The sequence below is a fragment of the Seriola lalandi genome, unplaced genomic scaffold (genome assembly GCF_002814215.2).
Source record: "Seriola lalandi dorsalis isolate HSWRI2012SDOR001 ecotype SW California unplaced genomic scaffold, Sedor1 jcf7180002054832, whole genome shotgun sequence".
NCBI classification, from domain to species: domain Eukaryota; kingdom Metazoa; phylum Chordata; class Actinopteri; order Carangiformes; family Carangidae; genus Seriola; species Seriola lalandi.
The window spans coordinates 1,149,720-1,168,689 of record NW_019525385.1 but is presented as its reverse complement, the minus strand read 5'-3'; the positions used below and the strand labels follow the sequence as shown (position 1 = coordinate 1,168,689).

Sequence of the window (18,970 nt, the reverse complement as noted above, 5' to 3'; positions counted from 1 at the left end):
TACAAAATAGTGATGTTGGCTTGATAAAGAAAAGGTAAGAGGACTATGGCTCCTGGAAGATCCCCCTCCTTTCCTTTTTCCTTTTGAGTGGATAGGAAATACTAAATTGTCTGTCAATTAGACATGGCAGCAGTAGGCCTAGCTATCAAAGCCTTGGGTTCAGATATACAGATCTGATTTCCTTCTCAACATTCTCCCACCGTCTGCCGACTCAGCCTAGATTAGTGTCAAACAAGCCATGATGAGTTTGGCTTGGCCTCTTGTAGTTCGGCCTGCGCTGATATCCCCCGATACCAATTACTGGCCATTACATGGTTACTGATCTCACTTCTCCCTCAACCCCCTGTAGGATTTCAGGAAAGCCTCCTCTGTCTTAGATTTCTTTCCCTTTTTGACTCTGACTTTGTCTGAACAAAGTGAGTTTAGTGAAGTAGTGCATTGGGCTTTGTCAGTCAGGGATTGTTGGATTTCCTCTCCCCATTTCCCGTCTTTTTTTTCCACCAGACTGAGAGGATAAGACATCTTTATCCATGATGACTTCATGCTCTTGTACATCTGAGCCACATTTGTCTGGCCCTAGTACTTTGATAATTGATTTCCTGGATAGCACTCTTTAATTTAATGCACCCTGTGTTCTGATGCAAGTCGCATATAGACCACACAAATACACAGTTGGACACAGACACCTCTTTAAAGGTGACATAAACATAAACCTCATCATTGCTGTATAAACTTTAATGATGCAATATTTTAATGACTAGCCATTTCAAGGGGTCTAGTGAGTAATGTGATGTTTGATGAAATAGAAAATAAGCCTTTGCACAAACAGCAAACTGGGCAAATAAGCCAATTAATTAATGCAGTCTTCTGTTGCTAAGGATTATACATACAGTCATTTTGCAATTTAGTCAGATGTTGAATTACAGAAGTGAAAAAGTAAGATGAGACATAAGCTTAAGTTAGATGGGGAAACTTTTGCAGTCAGTTGAGTTGATTTCTTATGGGTAGTCAAAAATATTGTTCAAAGCATAAAGGAGGCTATAGATGTAAATATAGCATGGTACAAAAATGTAGTTCCTCTTGTGTGGTGTGTGTATGGTTTTCAACAATTTAAGTTTTGAAATATTATCTCTTTTTGGTGTGAATATTAGTTACGTGTGCTCTTTCTTTGTCACCTGACCATCATCGCAGTCAGCCAGCTTCCCTCAGTGAGAAAAGCTAGACACATGACAGGGCTTATATAAAGGAGAGGCTGATGCTTCTATGAAGCTGGCCTATGGACAAGGGTAGGGGACCCCGAGCTCAGGGGACGCTTTCGGCTAGTCCACAACCCTCTGGGTTGTGTGTGTGTGTGCATGCATGCGCACATCTTGTGTGTGTGACAACATGCACTTCTATCTCTGTGTCTGTGCATGTGTGTATGTGCATCTCATTGCTGGGGACCTTATCTGTCCTGACACGGAAATTATGTTTGCATTTTCATTTTCCCAGCCCTGCTGGTCCGTCACCAAACTTGCCCTGACAGCTCCTGTCCACCAGGCAGGCTTGGTCCCCCCCCCTACCCTCTGTCCTATGCCGCCTGGCTACGCCCCAGATGCTAGCCAGTTAGTCTGCCGCCTCTGCAGCGCAGGCAGATTGCTAGAGACAGATGCCAGGGCCACTGTAGGTCCCTGTTTGAGGATCTGTGTCATAGGCCAGCCCTGGGCCCTCACTGTGACCTTTACTGCTGGAAGAGACTCGGAAAGAGTGGGGAGTGTCAGCAGCTCGGAGCTCAGTTCAAGTGCCCACTGAATCAGTGCTTACATTGGTACCAGTCTTCAGTACCTCTTCAGTCATGGTCAAAAACTGAAAAATAGATTCCCAGATAATTAATAATGCTGGCATATGTGTCTGTCAGCCCTTTAAAAACATGGGATTTAAAGGTGTAGCATTGACACCCCCCCCCCCCCCCCCCCCCCTTTTTTTTTTTTTTTTTTTAATTTCCACTTGTGCAAGAGATCTGGACTGCATGTAACGATCATGCAGTCTGTGTCTGTTAGCTCGGCTGTTTTGAGTAGCGAGTGTCTGCTGTCTGTGTTTTGGACGTCTACATGTACTCAAGTATGTAGTTGTTGTCTTTGTTTCCCATGGTGGCTTCTTTTGTTCTGTCTACAGACCTCACAATATAAATGAAATGTAGAAATGTATGAAGTCAGATTATTTAATGAATGAAAAATATAGCTCATTTGGAAAAAAAAATGCAATAATCAGCCTTTAGACTGTCATTACGTCTGATTACAGGTTTAGCACACTTTCCTTAAAGCATGGCTCACACTGAGAATGGACACTTCATTTCATTCACCTGTCTGCCTTTTTTGTTAAATCATCAACCACCATTATTTTATTTATTTATACCTTTTTTTAATATTTGGTTTATGCCCTTGCCCATGCCTTTCACTATATATAGTTACATTTGATTTCATTTCCATCCACTGATCTTACGTTAATGTCTCTATTTCCTAATGTGTCTGTTACATTACATCCTTTCTCCCTCTGTGTGACCTGCCACTTGTCTTTGCATTCTCCTCAGCCAAATATAAGTATAATGGATATGTCAGATCACGTAAGTGTGTTTCTCTGTCCTTCTCCATTCTGCTCCAGCTCTGTGTGTAGACTGTAGACCCCTCACTATGTCATGTAACATAATTAGTACCGATGCTTTGCTTTAGTATTTTCTTTGTTGTCCCTCATTCCTTTAGAATATACTGATGTTGTCTTGTGTCTAATATAGAGACAAAATGTGAACATAAACTCACTGTTTAACCAGAGTTAAATTCAATGTCTAACTTAGACAGACTGTTTTTTTTAACTCATTATCATTAAATCATTTCAACATATATTGACAAGAAATTAAAGTAGTTCCTGGTATTTTTAACAACTGAAAGAAATAACTTGTGTTTTGATAATACCATGTAGTTCCATGAACTATTCTTTTTGTATTGTGCTGCATGTAGCAGCAGATGGCGCTACAACACCAGGGAACAGTGGAAGTCAAAAAGAGGCTGGCGTTCGATTCAAAGCTGATTGCAATTTAGGTAATTCTTTGGTAAATAATTGTTAAATGCATTCCTTTTACTCTACTGGTTAAGAATAAATTTTAGTTTGGAAATGTTATTTGTCACCTCTAACATTTTATTTGTATATTTTTATGTAATGTTTTTGTTCCTATGAAACACTTAGACATTTTTTTTGTTTCCTCTTTGAAATAGTGCCTCTTTAGCAAAACTAAAAGGAATTGCAATAATTATAATACCAGTTTCATTTTTAACTGTAACAACTCAACAGTTGCATGGCCTACAAAAGCTATTTCATGCAGTTGCAATGCAGATGAAGAACAAAGCTTGTTCACGCAGCAAACACTGTCAAAGCAAAGCCAGCTTAGCTCACATACAAAAGTAAACATTTTTAGTTGTTATTCCTCTGCCTCATCATCCAGTTTACATTGGGTCATGGCGATCTGATAAGGCTTGCATGCAGGGCAGTACCGTCATGTGATTAGCATTTCAGGAAGGGACAGTTGCCGTCTGGGTTGTTCAGGATGCACAGTGGACCTGCCAGGGCGGGTGAGTGCTCTCTAACGCTGCACGTGTTTGACAAGGGCCAGATGAATCCAGGAGCTATCGGTGGCGCCCCGTAAATCAAGGAGGCAGCTGACGGCTGGGATAAACGTCTGTTTATCGCCCGGGGCCACCCAAGCATGCTCTCTCCTCCAAACAACCAACCAACCACCCTTCCACCAAAGGGAGGAAAAGGGCTCCGCCTCTCCCAGTCAACTTTACAACCAGATATTTTACTCATCTCCCTCTGTTGTCTTCCTGCAGTGTGCCATGACCCCGTCAGTACATACAAACATACGGGTTGACTCTGTAGTCTGTCGGATTGTGTGCGTGTGTTTGTGTGTGTGTGTGTGTGTGTGTGTGTGTGTGTGTGTGTGTGTGTGTGTGTGTGGTGGGATGGCTGAGTGAACATCAGGTGTATGTGTACGTATTTATTCTCATATTAGACACAGAGGGTTGTCACTGGACATTCTGTGATTACTGTCAAAGTTATAGCAAAAAATCAACATGTAAATTTACTGTTTAAAAATAGGATGACTGCATTTTAGTCAGGAATTAAACCACATTTCAAAATGTATCCCATAAATGTTTCATGGTTAAAGTATTTTTGAATTAGTAATATTATTAATTATTACTGATAGTCTTATATTTGTTGAAATAGCAGTACTGTGCCGCACGTTATGCTTGAAATGACACAATGTCTGATTTGATTTGACTGGCTTTAGCCAAGCCGTGTCTCTGCTTTGTTCTACCAGAAAGTGAAACACAACTGAGAAATAAAACTGAGAGGCTTCTAATTAATTCATGTTCGTCACAAATGCAAAGTAAATGTCGCTGTGAACATTTCAGTTAGAGCGTGTGCCAAGTAGATAAGAGATATTAAATAAAAATGAAGGTTCAACACCAGTTTTAGAAAAAATAATAAAGGATTCCTTGTGGCATTGTGGCAGGAATTTTTGGCTTTCAGAAATTAATCACAACTGGAATGAGAAAAAGTGCAATGTTTTTAACAGAAACAAGTGTTTGATTCTTATACAGTTTATTAAATAATTATTACATATTTATTTTAAGTGAACCTCTCTTATTTACAGACATGTATTGGCTTTTTAATATCCTACAGTAAAATGATGAATTATGTTTTGTGGGAGTAATTTCCTCTGAAATCTCTGATAAAAAAAAAAAGTTAAAACAAATATGGCACAAAATAACAATATTTAATTTTAATTTAACTATATTTTAATTACTAACTAATTTATTAGCATTAATACAGGCTTTCTCACACTTTTTATTCTCCATTGTTTGACAGTAATGGATGAAGTTAGACCATCTTTTCAAAACCGATCAGTTAAAACCGCCGGCTGCACCTCCAACTCCATCACCTCAAATGCCTTCCTTCCCAACACCCTGCACCCCAACCAGGAGCCCCTGGTCAACCCGGGCAAAATCAACATCCCCCTTGTTAATAACCGTAAAGGAAGCCTGCTCCCCATGGGGCCAGGGCCTGGGGCTGACCCCTCGCAACTGCGCCTCAGTATCTCAGGCCCAGGAGACGTGGCGGCCAGATCCCTGGCTGAGAGCCGGCTGAACCGGGCCCGCAGTCTGCCGGTGAAATACCGCTACCACCCCAGTAATGCCATGCTGCTCAGTCACAGTAGGCACTGTAGGTTGCCCCCTTAGCGGGATGCATCAGTCAGTAACCGCGCCTGTCCCGTCCCTTCATTTTGTCTTGTTTGCTGCATGACGGTTGACTCTGCCGGAGCTGCTGCTGTTGTTGCCCCTGCTGCTTTGCACGGATTTGCCCGCTAGTGCAGTGGCTGCTACTGTCTGGGTGACTTCCAAACTGAGGAGTGCTAAAAGCTGTGAATTTAGAACTGACTCAAAAGAGCTGCTTATCGGTTTGTATTTTCAGAAATGCTGCACGAATTGTGAGCTCTGAGGATACCGACATTTGGAGAGGAAATAGAAACCTTAGTTTTTAATCATACATTGTAAAAGCTTTTATTACCCAGTGGCTGGAAAGTATTTGATTTTATTGTGGGTATAAGTGAGAAGCGTTACGTTTGTACCGTTAACAAATTAATCTTAAACCAAGAGGAGTGTGTCAAACAATATGGCAAGTAATGCATATTTCTGATGTGGTATTTTCAAAGTACATTAGAGAGAGAATAATTTGTAAAGTGGAAAGTGCTTGTGATATTAACTATTCCGAATGCCCAATTGCATAAAGGAAATGTCACAGAATGACATTTTATCAGAAGGCAAAGTCATATTTCTTATCTTTTATTAGCAGAATTAGGTGACAGCCTAGAATGGGTGCTCAGACAATAATGAAATTCTGCATGCTTGGAATAGTCACGGCTTGTGGCGTGCACATTGATTTGCACTAATATCATGCTGTGTTATTGATTTCTAACCAAAGGACTAATACAGGTTTGAAGTGACGGTGCACTTGGCATTTGCGCTGAGAGAGTGCAGAGTGGATAAGAGTATCTGGGTGCCTGTCTGAAAGCTCTTGAAACTCACAGACAGTAGTGAAGATCAGACCACTGTTAGCTTGACTGAAATCTTCAGACAATTGGGACTGGCCTCACTCCGGCTGCTCTGTCTTGTCCTCTCTGTCTGAGTGGGACTTAAGCAAAGTTTGAAAAACAGTGGGGTTTTTTTTTTGTTTTTTTTTTACTGTTTCTCAACACTGCAAAGCATAGCTGACAGAAAACTGAACTTAAGTCTGATCAAAATAATCTCTGTTGTTGCTTATAGCTCACTAAGGCGTCAAACACAAAAATGGAATCTTTAATCTGAAATAAATCATTTATTTTTCAGTTAAACTTTTAAAACTAGACCTGACCTTCGTCTACTGGAGGGTGATGTGCATTTACTAGCTGCTTTCGATATTCATAGTCCACTAATTCATACTCTGTTAGCGTGCCCTGTCCTTCATGATGTGTGTTGAGTGCAAAATGATCTCTTGGCATGGAGGTAGACCTGTAGAAGAGCCATTGCTGTAGTATGAACTGGAATGATGGGGTGGGGTTCCGGTAGTTTTGTTAAATAAAAAAAAACTACCCTCTCAAGATCCATCTCCATAACCTTTATTTATCTCATTGTCATTGCTTTTGCCCGTGCCCAACTGACAATGACAGTTTGTACCATCTCATGGCAGTTAATGGTGTAAGTAAGCATGGTCACTCTGATGCAGACTGCTAGAGGTCCAACCACCTGCACTATTTATTGGGTTTACTGAACAGATGCAGTATAGTGTGTTACTGACAGCCCTGTAAAAGCACAACTTAGAAAAGCCAAAATATGGGGGTTTTGGGATGTGAGCCTTCCGTGACATTTTCAGGTCATAAATTGGTTTTTCTCCGTGGTTTTCTCCTGCCTTTCTCAGATTTACCATTGTCCGTTACTAATGCTTTCTCTATATTTTCTCAATTTGACACTGAGTTATTAATTTTCCTTTTCTTCTGTTCAGTTTTTTTGTTTGCAATGATTGATTGATTGTTGGCTGTTTTTTTTCATGTCAGGTCCAGCACACTTTCCTAAACATCTGTCTCTATTCTGACATTCTCTGCATGTGTTTGCAGTCGAAGATGAGCATCCATCAACTCTCTCGCCCAAAAAAAAGCAGCGCAACGGAGGGATGCGAAACTCACCCAACTGCTCGCCCAAGATGATGAGGTAAGAGACGCTGATTTTATTCTCTTTCCATCGTTCAAATGGGGAGTGAGAGGAAGTCAGATATGAGGAGGGAGGAAGGGATGGAGGGATGCGTGCGAGAGATACTTAAGAGGCGGATGCTGCTGATGGTGAGATGGTGGGAGTTTGGATGGATGGGAGGGGGCGAATTAAGGGTGGCAGAAGAAGGAGGTAAGAAACTACGTGAGAGAAAGAGAGAGGAGAAGTGCCCTGTTAGGCTCTGGCTGTTTAGGATGGCATGCTGTCAGCTGTTAATGACAGAGCTGAAATAATATTTCTGTCATGAAAAGCGGCTGTGAGGAGCCGTTTGAAAACTCCTCTGGCTTTAAAGTCCCAGCTGTCACCTCCTTCGGTCTGGTCCACATGTACTCCTTAAACAATGCTGGCACTAATGACACCAGCAACCAATCAGAGGGACCTGCATGGTTACTTTGCCCTCAGGCTACTCCTCTATTGTGGGAACCCCTGTGAGTACTGTTTCTGGTACTTAAGGCCATATGCGAGATGTATCATCACAATCAAATATGAATTCAAATATTACCTTCCTTTTATCCTGTCCCGTGGAATTAAATTGCTGTTAATTGATTTTGAAAGATAAAAGGGGTAGGTTTTTGTGCTCCTCTGGCTGCGAGGCGGGGTTAACAACACGACAGCGTGGAAAATACAGGGAGGCCGAGCTGTGCGCACTGGGACGGCAGGATAAAGGCATGGTGGTGGAGATCTAACAGGACAGGAACACTCATAGCTACGCTGCCTGTCTCTTAATGAGAGTGAGTGTTATGGTCATCATCTTTATGACTTTACTGTAGGAAAATCTAAAGAGAGAGCTGTGTGGTTTTTGTCACACACACACATACACACACACACACACACTTGTCACTGTTAGTATTTACGCAGTCTAGCTGCACTGCAGTAGAAAGTCCTGTAGGAAAATAAATAACTCCAATCTATGTGGAATTTAGGGCATGAATGTTCAGTTTCTGCAACTAAGTGTACTATACAAATGCACTTTAATTTCTATCATTTAACTTTTTGATTTCTGTTTTCACAGGGTATCTGTTATTGTTTTTTAGTTGTTATTGTGCTGTGGTGTATTTTCCTTACATTCTAAGTGGAGTTCTTTGTATGTTGGTCCTGCTAGCTTCCCTTAGGCAGCATTCCTCCTACTGCACTGGCATGCCTATGTGATTTTGTCCAGTGCTTGTCGGCCTCCCCCTCGGTTCTCCACAAAACAAGCACTTAATAAGCCTTCACACTTGCCAAACCATTAGCCCAACACGGAGTCATACCCTTCAGTCTAGTTTGCAACAGAGCATCATTTTAGATACCCTTGCTCAGAGGGAGAAAAACGGATACAAAAACAACTAGACATTGGCATATTTCCAGCTAACTGCTTGTTTAAAAGCCTGTTTAGTTTGCCCAACTTAAAGCACAAAACCTTTTCTTCTCTTCCTTTTTTGCTTAGGAGATGGTCCCCGTTCGCCATGTAATATATGCATCTCTGCTTTGATCTCGCAGTGATAATAATTCTTGTGAGTTATTTACTCAGTTTTGAAAACGCTTCAAAGCGGTGTCAAAGTTTTCTCTGCTTTAGGGGTGCTTCTGTATTCTGCTGGCTCTTGGGTACTGGGATGACAGGTCCTCTGTTATAGGTGTAGATTTTTTTTCCAAGTCTTCGCCCTCAGCAAAACATCAAATTACCCATCACAGTCCATAGCCCCCCTTCACAGCTGCCCCCGCCAACATATAACACCATATATATTAAACAGTTGTGCTTTACAAGGTGTATTTTATGCACAATGAAAAGTGATTGTTTGAGGTAGCCTTAGGGATGCTTCATTCTACAAGCAAGGAGGGGGAAAACACAGTAGAGAGCTGGCAAGAGAGCGAGCGTACGTATCAAGTATGATTTTTACAGGACTTGCAGCCCAAAGGCCTTTGTAAATAAATAATGATCAACAGATTGGCTGTGGGCTTTTGAAAAGCATGCCTTTGTCAGTTTGCATGATGGGGAAAATTTTCAAAGCAAGAGGCTGCCTTCGTAGTCTGGCAGAGAGGGATTGGGGGAGCACGCCCATCCCCAGTTTGTGACTGCAGAGTGATACACTGGAATAACTCAACTCTGTTTGAAATATATACGGGGGGGTGGGGGCTGGAGTGAGACATGCTTTAAGGGAAATATTTGTCCTATATAAAAGTGCATCTGATAAAATACTGTATTTCACCCAGGGAAAATATTTGCTTTGCAATCTGATGCACTGTAAATTTATTTACTTTAGAAATTTAGTGAGGAAATTCTAATAAAAGATATACTTTCCAAATAATACATACAAATTAATTACATATTCTTGCTATTTATTTAGAAATGTATATATATATATATTTTTGTAAACACTATGGTGACATTTAATCTCAGCTTGTATCCTAGCTGACCTAGCCCCATCATGGCTGTGTTATTAATTTCCCAGTCTCCAACCCGATGTGTCACTGTGCTAACGAGCTGCATTGCCACCATGACATTAACACCATTTCCACAAACCTTTTTGACGGGTCATGACTGACGACATGCATCCAATCGCAGAAGATGTCATCCGCAGCTGATATCCCTTGGGCGTGGCACTGTGGCACAGACGTCATGTCTGCTCTCCCTGAGCCTTGTGGTAGGTTCAACCCGAGGCAGGGAGAAGGCAGAGGGAGGAGGTGTGTGGAGCCTGTGACAGGCTGCCAGTCACACCGCTGACAGCTCTGTGAAAGATAGCTGTCTTGGCAGAGAGAGGTGGAGCGGCAGCCCGCCTGCATGCGCCAGTCAGCCCCTGTGTGGAGGCGAGCAGAGCTGAGCAGATTGAAGTGATGGGGGCTCCGTGGAGTTGATTGGCGCGACACGCAGCTCTGGATGAAAGATTCAGGCTGAGTGTAAAAACACTAAATGCTGTCAGTGTTATTATCACCTGCACTAACTGATAGAGGGAAGAAGGGGGAAAGAGAGGTAGAGAGAGAGGCTGGCTAATTGACAGTTTTTTTTTTTGTTTTTTTTACTTTTACTTTTCCTGCGATGGCATGCAACCCAAATGCAGGCTGAAGGAAGAGACGACATCAAAGCCTTGTCAATGAATGACAGTGTTGATAGAGGATAGAGAGAGAGTGATGCTGAGAGAGATGTATGTCAAATTCTTGAGATGTTTTCTCCCATATTACTCAAATGTCTGTCTTTCTGCAGTTCTCTGTTTTTGGAGTTGGTACAGTGCTGCTTCAACCAAGGTTTTTATTATTTGGGTTGAATTGTAAATAAATTACATTTGCATTGCTGCTGAGCAAACAATCCCCACAGAAGAACAGCACTAAATTTTTGCAGTTTATTTTGACTCAGTGTTTTGGGTGAAATTTTCTGGATTTCCTTCAGAGGAACTGTGAGAACACGTCTTGTAGGATAAGTGCACGAACAAGAGAGGCAGTATAACAGGACTGACAGGGGCCCTTTCATGGTCAGTGTTACACCGGATAAAACTCAGCAGCCCACTGCCGTGGATTAGTCTGTTTGGTTGTGACATGCTGTTGAAACATTAATGTCCATCAGGCAAAATGTGATTGGGCAAATTCCTGAAATATTTAAAGTGTGAGCCTGTTGGAGCGTTTACTATTTGCGCCGCATGGCGTCAGGAACTGGAGGAGAGGGTAAAAGCTGGTAATTGGCCTTGTGTTGTCATGCCATTCAGTCAGTAGCACTCAAGTCTTGCTATTCTCCTCTGCACTACTACAAGCACCAGGGTCTTTTAGTTTTCTGATAGCTTGACACCAAGGACAAGAAGGAATGGAGGAATGATGTGGTATTTATGGGTTGCAGTTAAAAAGTTTAACACTTTGAGAACACGATGGACTTTTAAGAAGTTGTATGAATACACAGCCTGTATCTAAAAATACCCTGGTGGTCTTTTACCACTTCAACCACAAGGCTGCAGTCATTTCATAAAGTGATCAAACATACATATATCATTCTGTTTTCTCAGTCGTCACGACCCCCTTCTAATTCCTGGAAATGAACAAATTGAGAACATGGACATGAACGTGAAGAGGTATGATTCGACAGGGATGTTTCACTGGTGCCCATCAAAGGATATCGAAAAAGTCATCCTGGTGAGTGGGGCGAGAGCTTTGTTACTGCAGTCTACTAAAATATAATAGAATATACACACACAAAAAAATGAGTAAGTTAAAGTGAGTAGGTCTCCCCTCAATATTGTAGCAACACAGTCACATACTAATATGTATTGAAATTTCTCTCAATGCCTCTCTGTTGTTTCAAGGTGAGTTTATTGTTTTTTTTTTATATATATATATATATATCCTCCAAGGATCTATGAACAGCATTTCAGCTCTCCACGCATGGGTATGCTCGGATGTTTTAACAAGGCAGTTTGTAAGCATTTAGGTTAGTGCGTAATAATTTGTTTGGGCAGGGTTAACCATGTCCAAATTAAATTTAAAACAGAAGGCACAGTCACCTTGTCTGACCAATACATCAGCGACCCTTTTGCTATTGAAAGATCTAACTAAGACTTTAATTCTTCCTTAGTTCATGGGAGGCTGAAGAAAAGTTGGGTCACCAAAGAATGTTTTAGATATGTAGATAATTGTCAGAAATATTTAATCCACCAGATTTGGCAACCAGCTGAGAGTAAGAGCCAGTTTGCAGCAGCAGCCCCTTGATGCTCTTAGTTTTACCAATGTGTCCAATAAACAAAGACACAGTTTTAGTTTCAAACCAGCTGGTATCATAGTAGCGTTTAGTTTCCTTAACGTACACCCAAAGTTGCAATAAAATGCACATCAAGCTGGCGTGCTGGGCGACAGATCTTGAAAGCAGAGCATTGCATTGTTCTTTTTTGACATGAACTTCATACAATAGAAGAGCTTTGTTTATACCTCTCTGATTTATGACAGGGTGCTATTCATACATACTGTATGTGCCTAAAATCTTACAAACTGCATTTCATTTCTCAGCCTGATTGAATCAGCTGCCCTTTGAAAAAGACAAGTTTTGTTTTTGTTCTGTAAAAATCCTATTTCTGATGATCCAACAAACTGCTTATAAACAGAATAGTAGTTAACCAAACTTTTTTATGTAAATGTCACAGTCTGTAAATAGAATGTTTTAATGATGGAGTAAATATATATGTTTCAACTGAATACTTGGTTAACAAACTATTTAACATGGGTTTATAACAGTTTAAAACACACTTTTGAAGACTGTTAAAACTAGAATTTTTTTTACCTCATGCACATTACCCAGTTTTCTGATAACTAGCTTTCATTTCTATTCTGTAATTCTGTGTTTGTCTCTGTGTGTCTCCTCCTCTCTTCTGTCTGCACTCCTTCTCATCCCTTTCTCTTTGCTCTTCTCCCCCTCCCCTGTGTCCCTCTGTTCCCTGCAGACCCGGAGTGAAGCCTCCATGACAGTGCTGAGCGGCCATGTAGTGGTCTGTATATTTGGGGATGTCACGTCCGCTTTGGTGGGGCTGCGAAACTTGGTGATGCCTTTAAGAGCCAGCAACTTCCATTACCACGAGTTAAAGCCTATAGTTTTTGTGGGCTCGCTGGATTACCTGCGCAGAGAGTGGGAAACTTTACACAACTTCCCCAAGGTCTCCATCTTACCTGTGAGTGCACCAGTTCACTGCCATAGGAGACAATTCTTAACCAGAATCTCTGTTCAACTAACAAGGCGTTGACATTTTGAGTCACATGCACATTGAAATCCTGAAAGGGATTGTCAGTTTGATTTGATCACACATTACTCAATTGAATGATCACTCCATGAAGGCTCAGTCAACCCCCTTCATCCAGAGCAGTGACACATCCTGCATATCCAAAATGGAGTTTATGTGTGTTGCAGCTGCAGTGCCCATCACAGATGGCGTAGCTTGCTGCCTTAGAGCTTGTTAGGCCTGGCTTGACTGATGATCAGAGGAGAATCCCAAACACAGCCCTCAGCACAAGCTAGCCTTTAGATTAGTCCATGTCTCTGATTCTCCAGTGCCCAGTTAGATCAGTAGAATGTCATCGCCTCAAAACAAGAATACTTGTTAACTAATTTCCCAAAGCTCCACTCTGCTCACTTCTTAAATTTGTTTTTCTCTCCCCAATGTCTGTCTTTTCTCTGTGTTTTGCCTTCTCCCTCTCTGTCTTGCTCTTTCTCTCTGTTCTCCTCTCCCTGAAGGGTACACCATTAAGTCGGGCAGATTTAAGGGCTGTCAACATCAACCTCTGCGACATGTGTGTAATACTGTCAGCCAATCAGAACAATATCGAAGATGCCTCACTGCAGGATAAGGAATGCATCTTGGCATCACTCAACATCAAATCTATGCAGTTTGATGACAGCATCGGGGTCTTACAGGCTAATTCCCAAGGTAAGGATCGTCCTATTAGACTCCATGTGCACTGCTGCCCAAAGGGGACAGGTTGTGGCAGGGAGGGAAGACAGTAGTCGAAGATGGAAAAAAAAAGAGGGGGGTGGGGGGTCACAGGAGGGAAGGATGTTGCTTGTCAAGAACAGAGTCTGCTAAGTGCTCTTAATTGAAGTACTCTGCAAGTTTGTTGTAAATGGCGGACATTACTGTAAATCCTGAAGACGTGCACATGTTTCATCAAGTCTTTGAAGAGTGTTTACTCCACATAATTTTCTGATGATTTCACTCTTCTCCCTGGTAATTACATGCTGCTAAACCTCCTTGATAATACTTTTTAATGATGTAATCAACATGACTGTGTCATTTGATGTTGTTCCCCCTGATCTGGTGTCTGGCAGATCGTCTGGAACAGATTGTTGATGTTTGCAGACAAACACACGAACCTGGCATCCCATCAGGCCTCATCATCATTAAGCAGCTAGTACAAATCACCAGGCAGGCCAATTCAGCTGCTCCTCATTAGTCACAACAAAACAGCGACACATGCACGCACACACCTCCGTGTTTGAATGCCTGTGCATATGTGTTTGCAGACATAACACACAAACAGACATTCATGCCGATGCAATCTATCCACACGCATCCACAAACAGGTAGTCCTCAGTTTATGATTAGCTTGAAAGGCATGACATGCCTTGAGCTCTGTACTATTTAGTGCCACCACAGTGACTGTTGTAAATACAAATCAAAGTTGAAGGTCCAAGAGGCCATTACTTTTTAGTGCAGAGCACTTCCACATGTTTTAGGAGAATGCCAATGCTGTTATTTCTCCAGCCTTGAGTGAATGATGTGCTGTCGATAGCGGTGCCACCGAGGAACAACAAGCAGGGGTAAATCTGAGAGCATGCAGCACTGGGGAGCCGTATTCACAGAAAGCCACCTCAGTATGAAGCCCACTAGCCTATATCCTCTCCCAAGGTCGATGGATGGAGCCTATTGTCATCAATAATTGGGTCTTACATCAACCAACCATTTCAGTGATAAATACTTCACTTTAGAAAACACACATACACTCCACTGTGACATGCAGTCATGCATACACAAGAAAACACACACACATATCCAAACACTGCTATTGTATCATAGGTATTGCTTTGGGGATTCCTTCCTCCCTGAATGCTCCCATTCAGAGGCTGTCTGTGGAATTTAAAACAAGAAGGTGCAAATGAATAAATAAACATGCGCTTTCCTGGGGGAGAGCTTCTCACGGCTGCTGTAGCATGTAGTCAACCACAGAGCATAGCTGTGCCCGGGGGGCTACAGGGATAAGGGGGTACGTAACCCAGATCTCACTTGTCTATTGTACATTGTAGCTGAACAGAAGAGGTTACAGCGTCACAGTAGCAACAGCCAGAGGAGGAGACGTTGTGTGTGATCAGGCTGCTTTTCAAACTCTAACTCATCATTTACTGCCCAAAATAGACAAGGCAGTTTAGAAAATGTAACAGTATATAACAGATTTTGAAATCTAAATAGAAAAAACAGAAATAACTGATGATGATTATTCAGTCAGCATAATTGATTGTTGTCTGGTTCTGTCTTAGAAAGACATACAGCTCTCTGTTTGGAGCTCACTTGCTCACATTGAAACTTTAGAGCTGTTTGTAACCTAACAGGTTTTGAAAGAAGCTCAGCAGCAGGCCTCATGTATCCCTGTTCTCACCAACAATCACTTTCTGCTGTACACACTGCGCAGAACGGAAGCTGTTCTGCTGCAGATCCGTGCTGCCTCCGTGTTCACTATGTTGCAATAAGAGCAGTGTTTAAGAGGCAGTATCCAAACACTGGCTGTCACTCTCCAGTGGAGTAAACCTCATCCTTTATGGACATCGACAAAATGATGTTTTCACTGTCTGAGCTTGTGCTCCCTGGTTGACTCAAAGTGTCAAACCTCTGCTATTTCCAAGTTCAATAATTGGTATAACAAGAGTTATGATTATCCATGCTTCAGTTCAGTGTGTGCTTCCTGCTGCGTACTAAACCATTTGGTGTCTTCTCTGTTGCAAAGGGCTGGAAGATCTCTTTTGTAATGTAAGCAACTCATTGAGTTTCCTGACAGGAAAGGCACACATACACACACACACACACACACACACACACACACACACACACACTCACTCACACACACACACACACACACACACACACACACACACACACACACACACACACACACATACATACACATGGAGAATTTGCAATCCTTTTAAAAACTTTGTGACCTGAATATATTCCCTGCATTATGTTTCCTTGGTGGTGGCACTATAAGCTGGCATTTTGCTGTAGTCAGCACTAAATGATGGATGTCAAAACACAGTTGATGCATTATGCATATAGCATTACAGATTTAAGGTGTTTACTTGTCACTTTGAGGAAATGCAAAAATGTGAAGTCATGTGAATTCATAGTCCTGTCACTTGCACTTGTGTTTCATGGTTCTGAGCCACGCCATTTCCGATAAAAGGTTTTCAAGATCCACTTCACCAATTTTATCGTAACAAAATGAACAACATATAAAATTTATGTCTCCCCGTTGATGGAGGGATGTGAATGCTAAATATGTCTTAGCTGACCCTTAAAAGCACAGTATCCATATTGCAGTTTTTAGGCAGGCGCCTAGTTCACTTAGCCCTCTCCTCCTTTTTTTTTCTGTCAATCCACACATTTGAATGACACAGAAAGCGCACATCAAGAACTTCATGCTGACTGAGCTGACATGCACTATATCGAATGGTGTTGATACAGAGTTCCAGGTTATGTCCTTATGCTTATGATACTTCTGTGGAAAAGCACCCTCACATGACATGCATATTTTTACTTGGACAGTATTTTTCTTCACACAGAAAATAATGCAGTCAACAATACTGCCCAACAAAGCCAAAAAAAGGACATTTAAAAAAAAAAGTTAAGACTGGGTCTGACTTTTTGATTTTTGTTTTCCCATATCATCATTTTATGCCATATAAACGTGGAAACAGTATGTCAAATTTGAAGTAGGCTAAAAACCAGAGTATAATAACTGAACTCTCTCACAGAAAAAAGGGCCAACTGGCTGATAGCTAAGAGGGGCACTATACTACTATCTGTTTTAAGCTAGCTCATGACATAGCCACGGCTAGCTTTGGCTTAACCTAAAATTAACAACCTTTCCCAAGCTCTCATCTTGAAAAATATGAATTTTGAACTTTAAATTATATAAATAGTATAGTAAGTCATGAAAAGGTTAAAAAACATCATACTAAATAGTAAAGCATAAAAACGTCAAAAAACTTCATATTATAGTAAGAACATAAAAACATCATAGTATAGTACCCCATGCAGGTATGGAGAGAAAATCAACACTGAAAGATCCCAGGATCAGGAACAAACGTAATAGTATAGGAAGGCATAGAAACATCAAAAAATGTCACAGTAAAATAAAGCAAAATGTCAAAAAACGTCATATTATAGTAAGGCATAAAATGTAAAAAAACGTTATAGTATAGTAAGGCATAAAAACGTCATATTATTTTAAGGCATAAAAATGTCAAAAAACGTCATAGTATAGTAAGGCAAAAAAAGTCAAAAAACGTCATATTATATTAAGGCATAAAAATGTCAAAAAACATCATAGTATAGTAAGACATAAAAATTCAAAAAACGTCATATTATTTTAAGGCATAAAAAAATCAAAAAACGTCATATTATAGTAAGGCATAAAATGTCAAAAAATGTCATAGTACTTTAAGGCATAAAAACGTCGAAAAAAATGTCATAGTATAATAAAGCATGACATGTCATAATATAATAAGGCATAAAAACCGACAAAAAATGGCAGGAATGGGTTTGAACCCACAACCTTCTGACTTTTAGGCACCTGTTCTAAACATTCTCCTACAGTGTAGCCCCATTATAGTTTCCTTATTGTAGTCACCAATGAAAATTTCATAAGGCATTAAAAACAATACGGTATAGTAAGGCATAAAATGTAAAGAAAACATCATATTATAGTAAGGCATAAAAACGTCATAGTGTAGTAAGGCATAAATTGTAAAAAAAATTCATATTATTTTAAGGCATAAAAATGTAAAAAAACGTCATAGTATAGTAAGGAATAAAAACGTCACAATATAGCTAGGCATAAAAAGTCAAATAAAGGTCATATTATTTTAAGGCATAAAAACATCAAAAAACTTCATAGTATTGTAAGGCATAAAACGTCACAGTATAGTAAGGCATAAAATGTCAAAAAACGTCATATTATTTTAAGGCATAAAATGTCAAAAAACGTCATATTATTTTAAAGCATAAAAACATAAAAAAACGTCACAGTATAGTAAGACATGAAAAACGTCACAGTATAGTAAGGCATAAAATGTCAAAAAACGTCATATTATTTTAAGGCAAAAAACAAACATCAAAAAACGTCATAGTATAGTAAGGCATAAAAAACGTCACAGTATAGTAAGGCATAAAATGTCAAAAACGTCATATTATTTTAAGGCATAAAAATGTCAAAAAACGTTATAGTATAGTAAGGCATAAAAACGTCATATTATTTTAAGGCAAAAAAACGTAAAAAAAAGTCATAGTATAGTAAGGCATAAAATGTCAAAAAAACGTCATATTATTTTAAGGCATAAAAACGTCAAAAAAAGTCATAATATAGTAAGGCATAAAATGTCAAAAAACGTCATATTATTTTAAAGCATAAAAACATCAAAAAACGTCACATTATAGTAAGGCATGAAAAACGTCACAGTATAGTAAGGCATAAAATGTCAAAAAACGTCATATTATTTTAAGGAATAAAAACATCAAAAAACGTCATAGTATAGTATGGCATAAAAATGTCACAGTATAGTAAGGCATAAAATGTCAAAAAACTTCATATTATATTAAGGCATAAAAATGTCAAAAAACGTCATAGTATAATAAGGCATAAAAACGTCACAGTATAGTAAGGCATAAAATGTCAAAAAACATCACATTATTGTAAGGCATAAAAACGTCACAGTATAGTAAGGCATACAATGGAAAAAAACGTCATATTATTTTAAGGCATAAAAAGGTAAAAAAAAGTCATAGTATAGTATGGCATAAAATGTCAAAAAACATTATATTATTTTAAGGCTTAAAAACGTCACAAAAACGTTATAGTATAGTATGGCACAAAATGTCAAAAAACGTCATATTATTTTAAGTCATAAAAACATCAAAAAACATCAT

General features: G+C 40.0%; 1 protein-coding gene across 3 annotated transcripts in view; it reads left to right on the top strand.

Moving 5' to 3' along the window:
- Positions 1-18,970, top strand: part of kcnma1a (potassium large conductance calcium-activated channel, subfamily M, alpha member 1a) — a 151,039-nt gene that overhangs the window by 102,639 nt on the left and 29,430 nt on the right. For 2 of the 3 annotated variants that reach the window (XM_087179375.1, XM_087179376.1), the window contains exons 19-22: positions 7,184-7,277; positions 11,300-11,426; positions 12,725-12,949; positions 13,510-13,702. In XM_087179375.1, the coding sequence (XP_087035501.1) occupies positions 7,184-7,277; positions 11,300-11,426; positions 12,725-12,949; positions 13,510-13,702 (639 nt within the window). Of the gene's footprint in view, positions 1-4,902; positions 5,257-7,183; positions 7,278-11,299; positions 11,427-12,724; positions 12,950-13,509; positions 13,703-18,970 lie in introns of all 3 variants that reach the window. The other variant, XM_087179374.1, reaches the window with a different exon arrangement.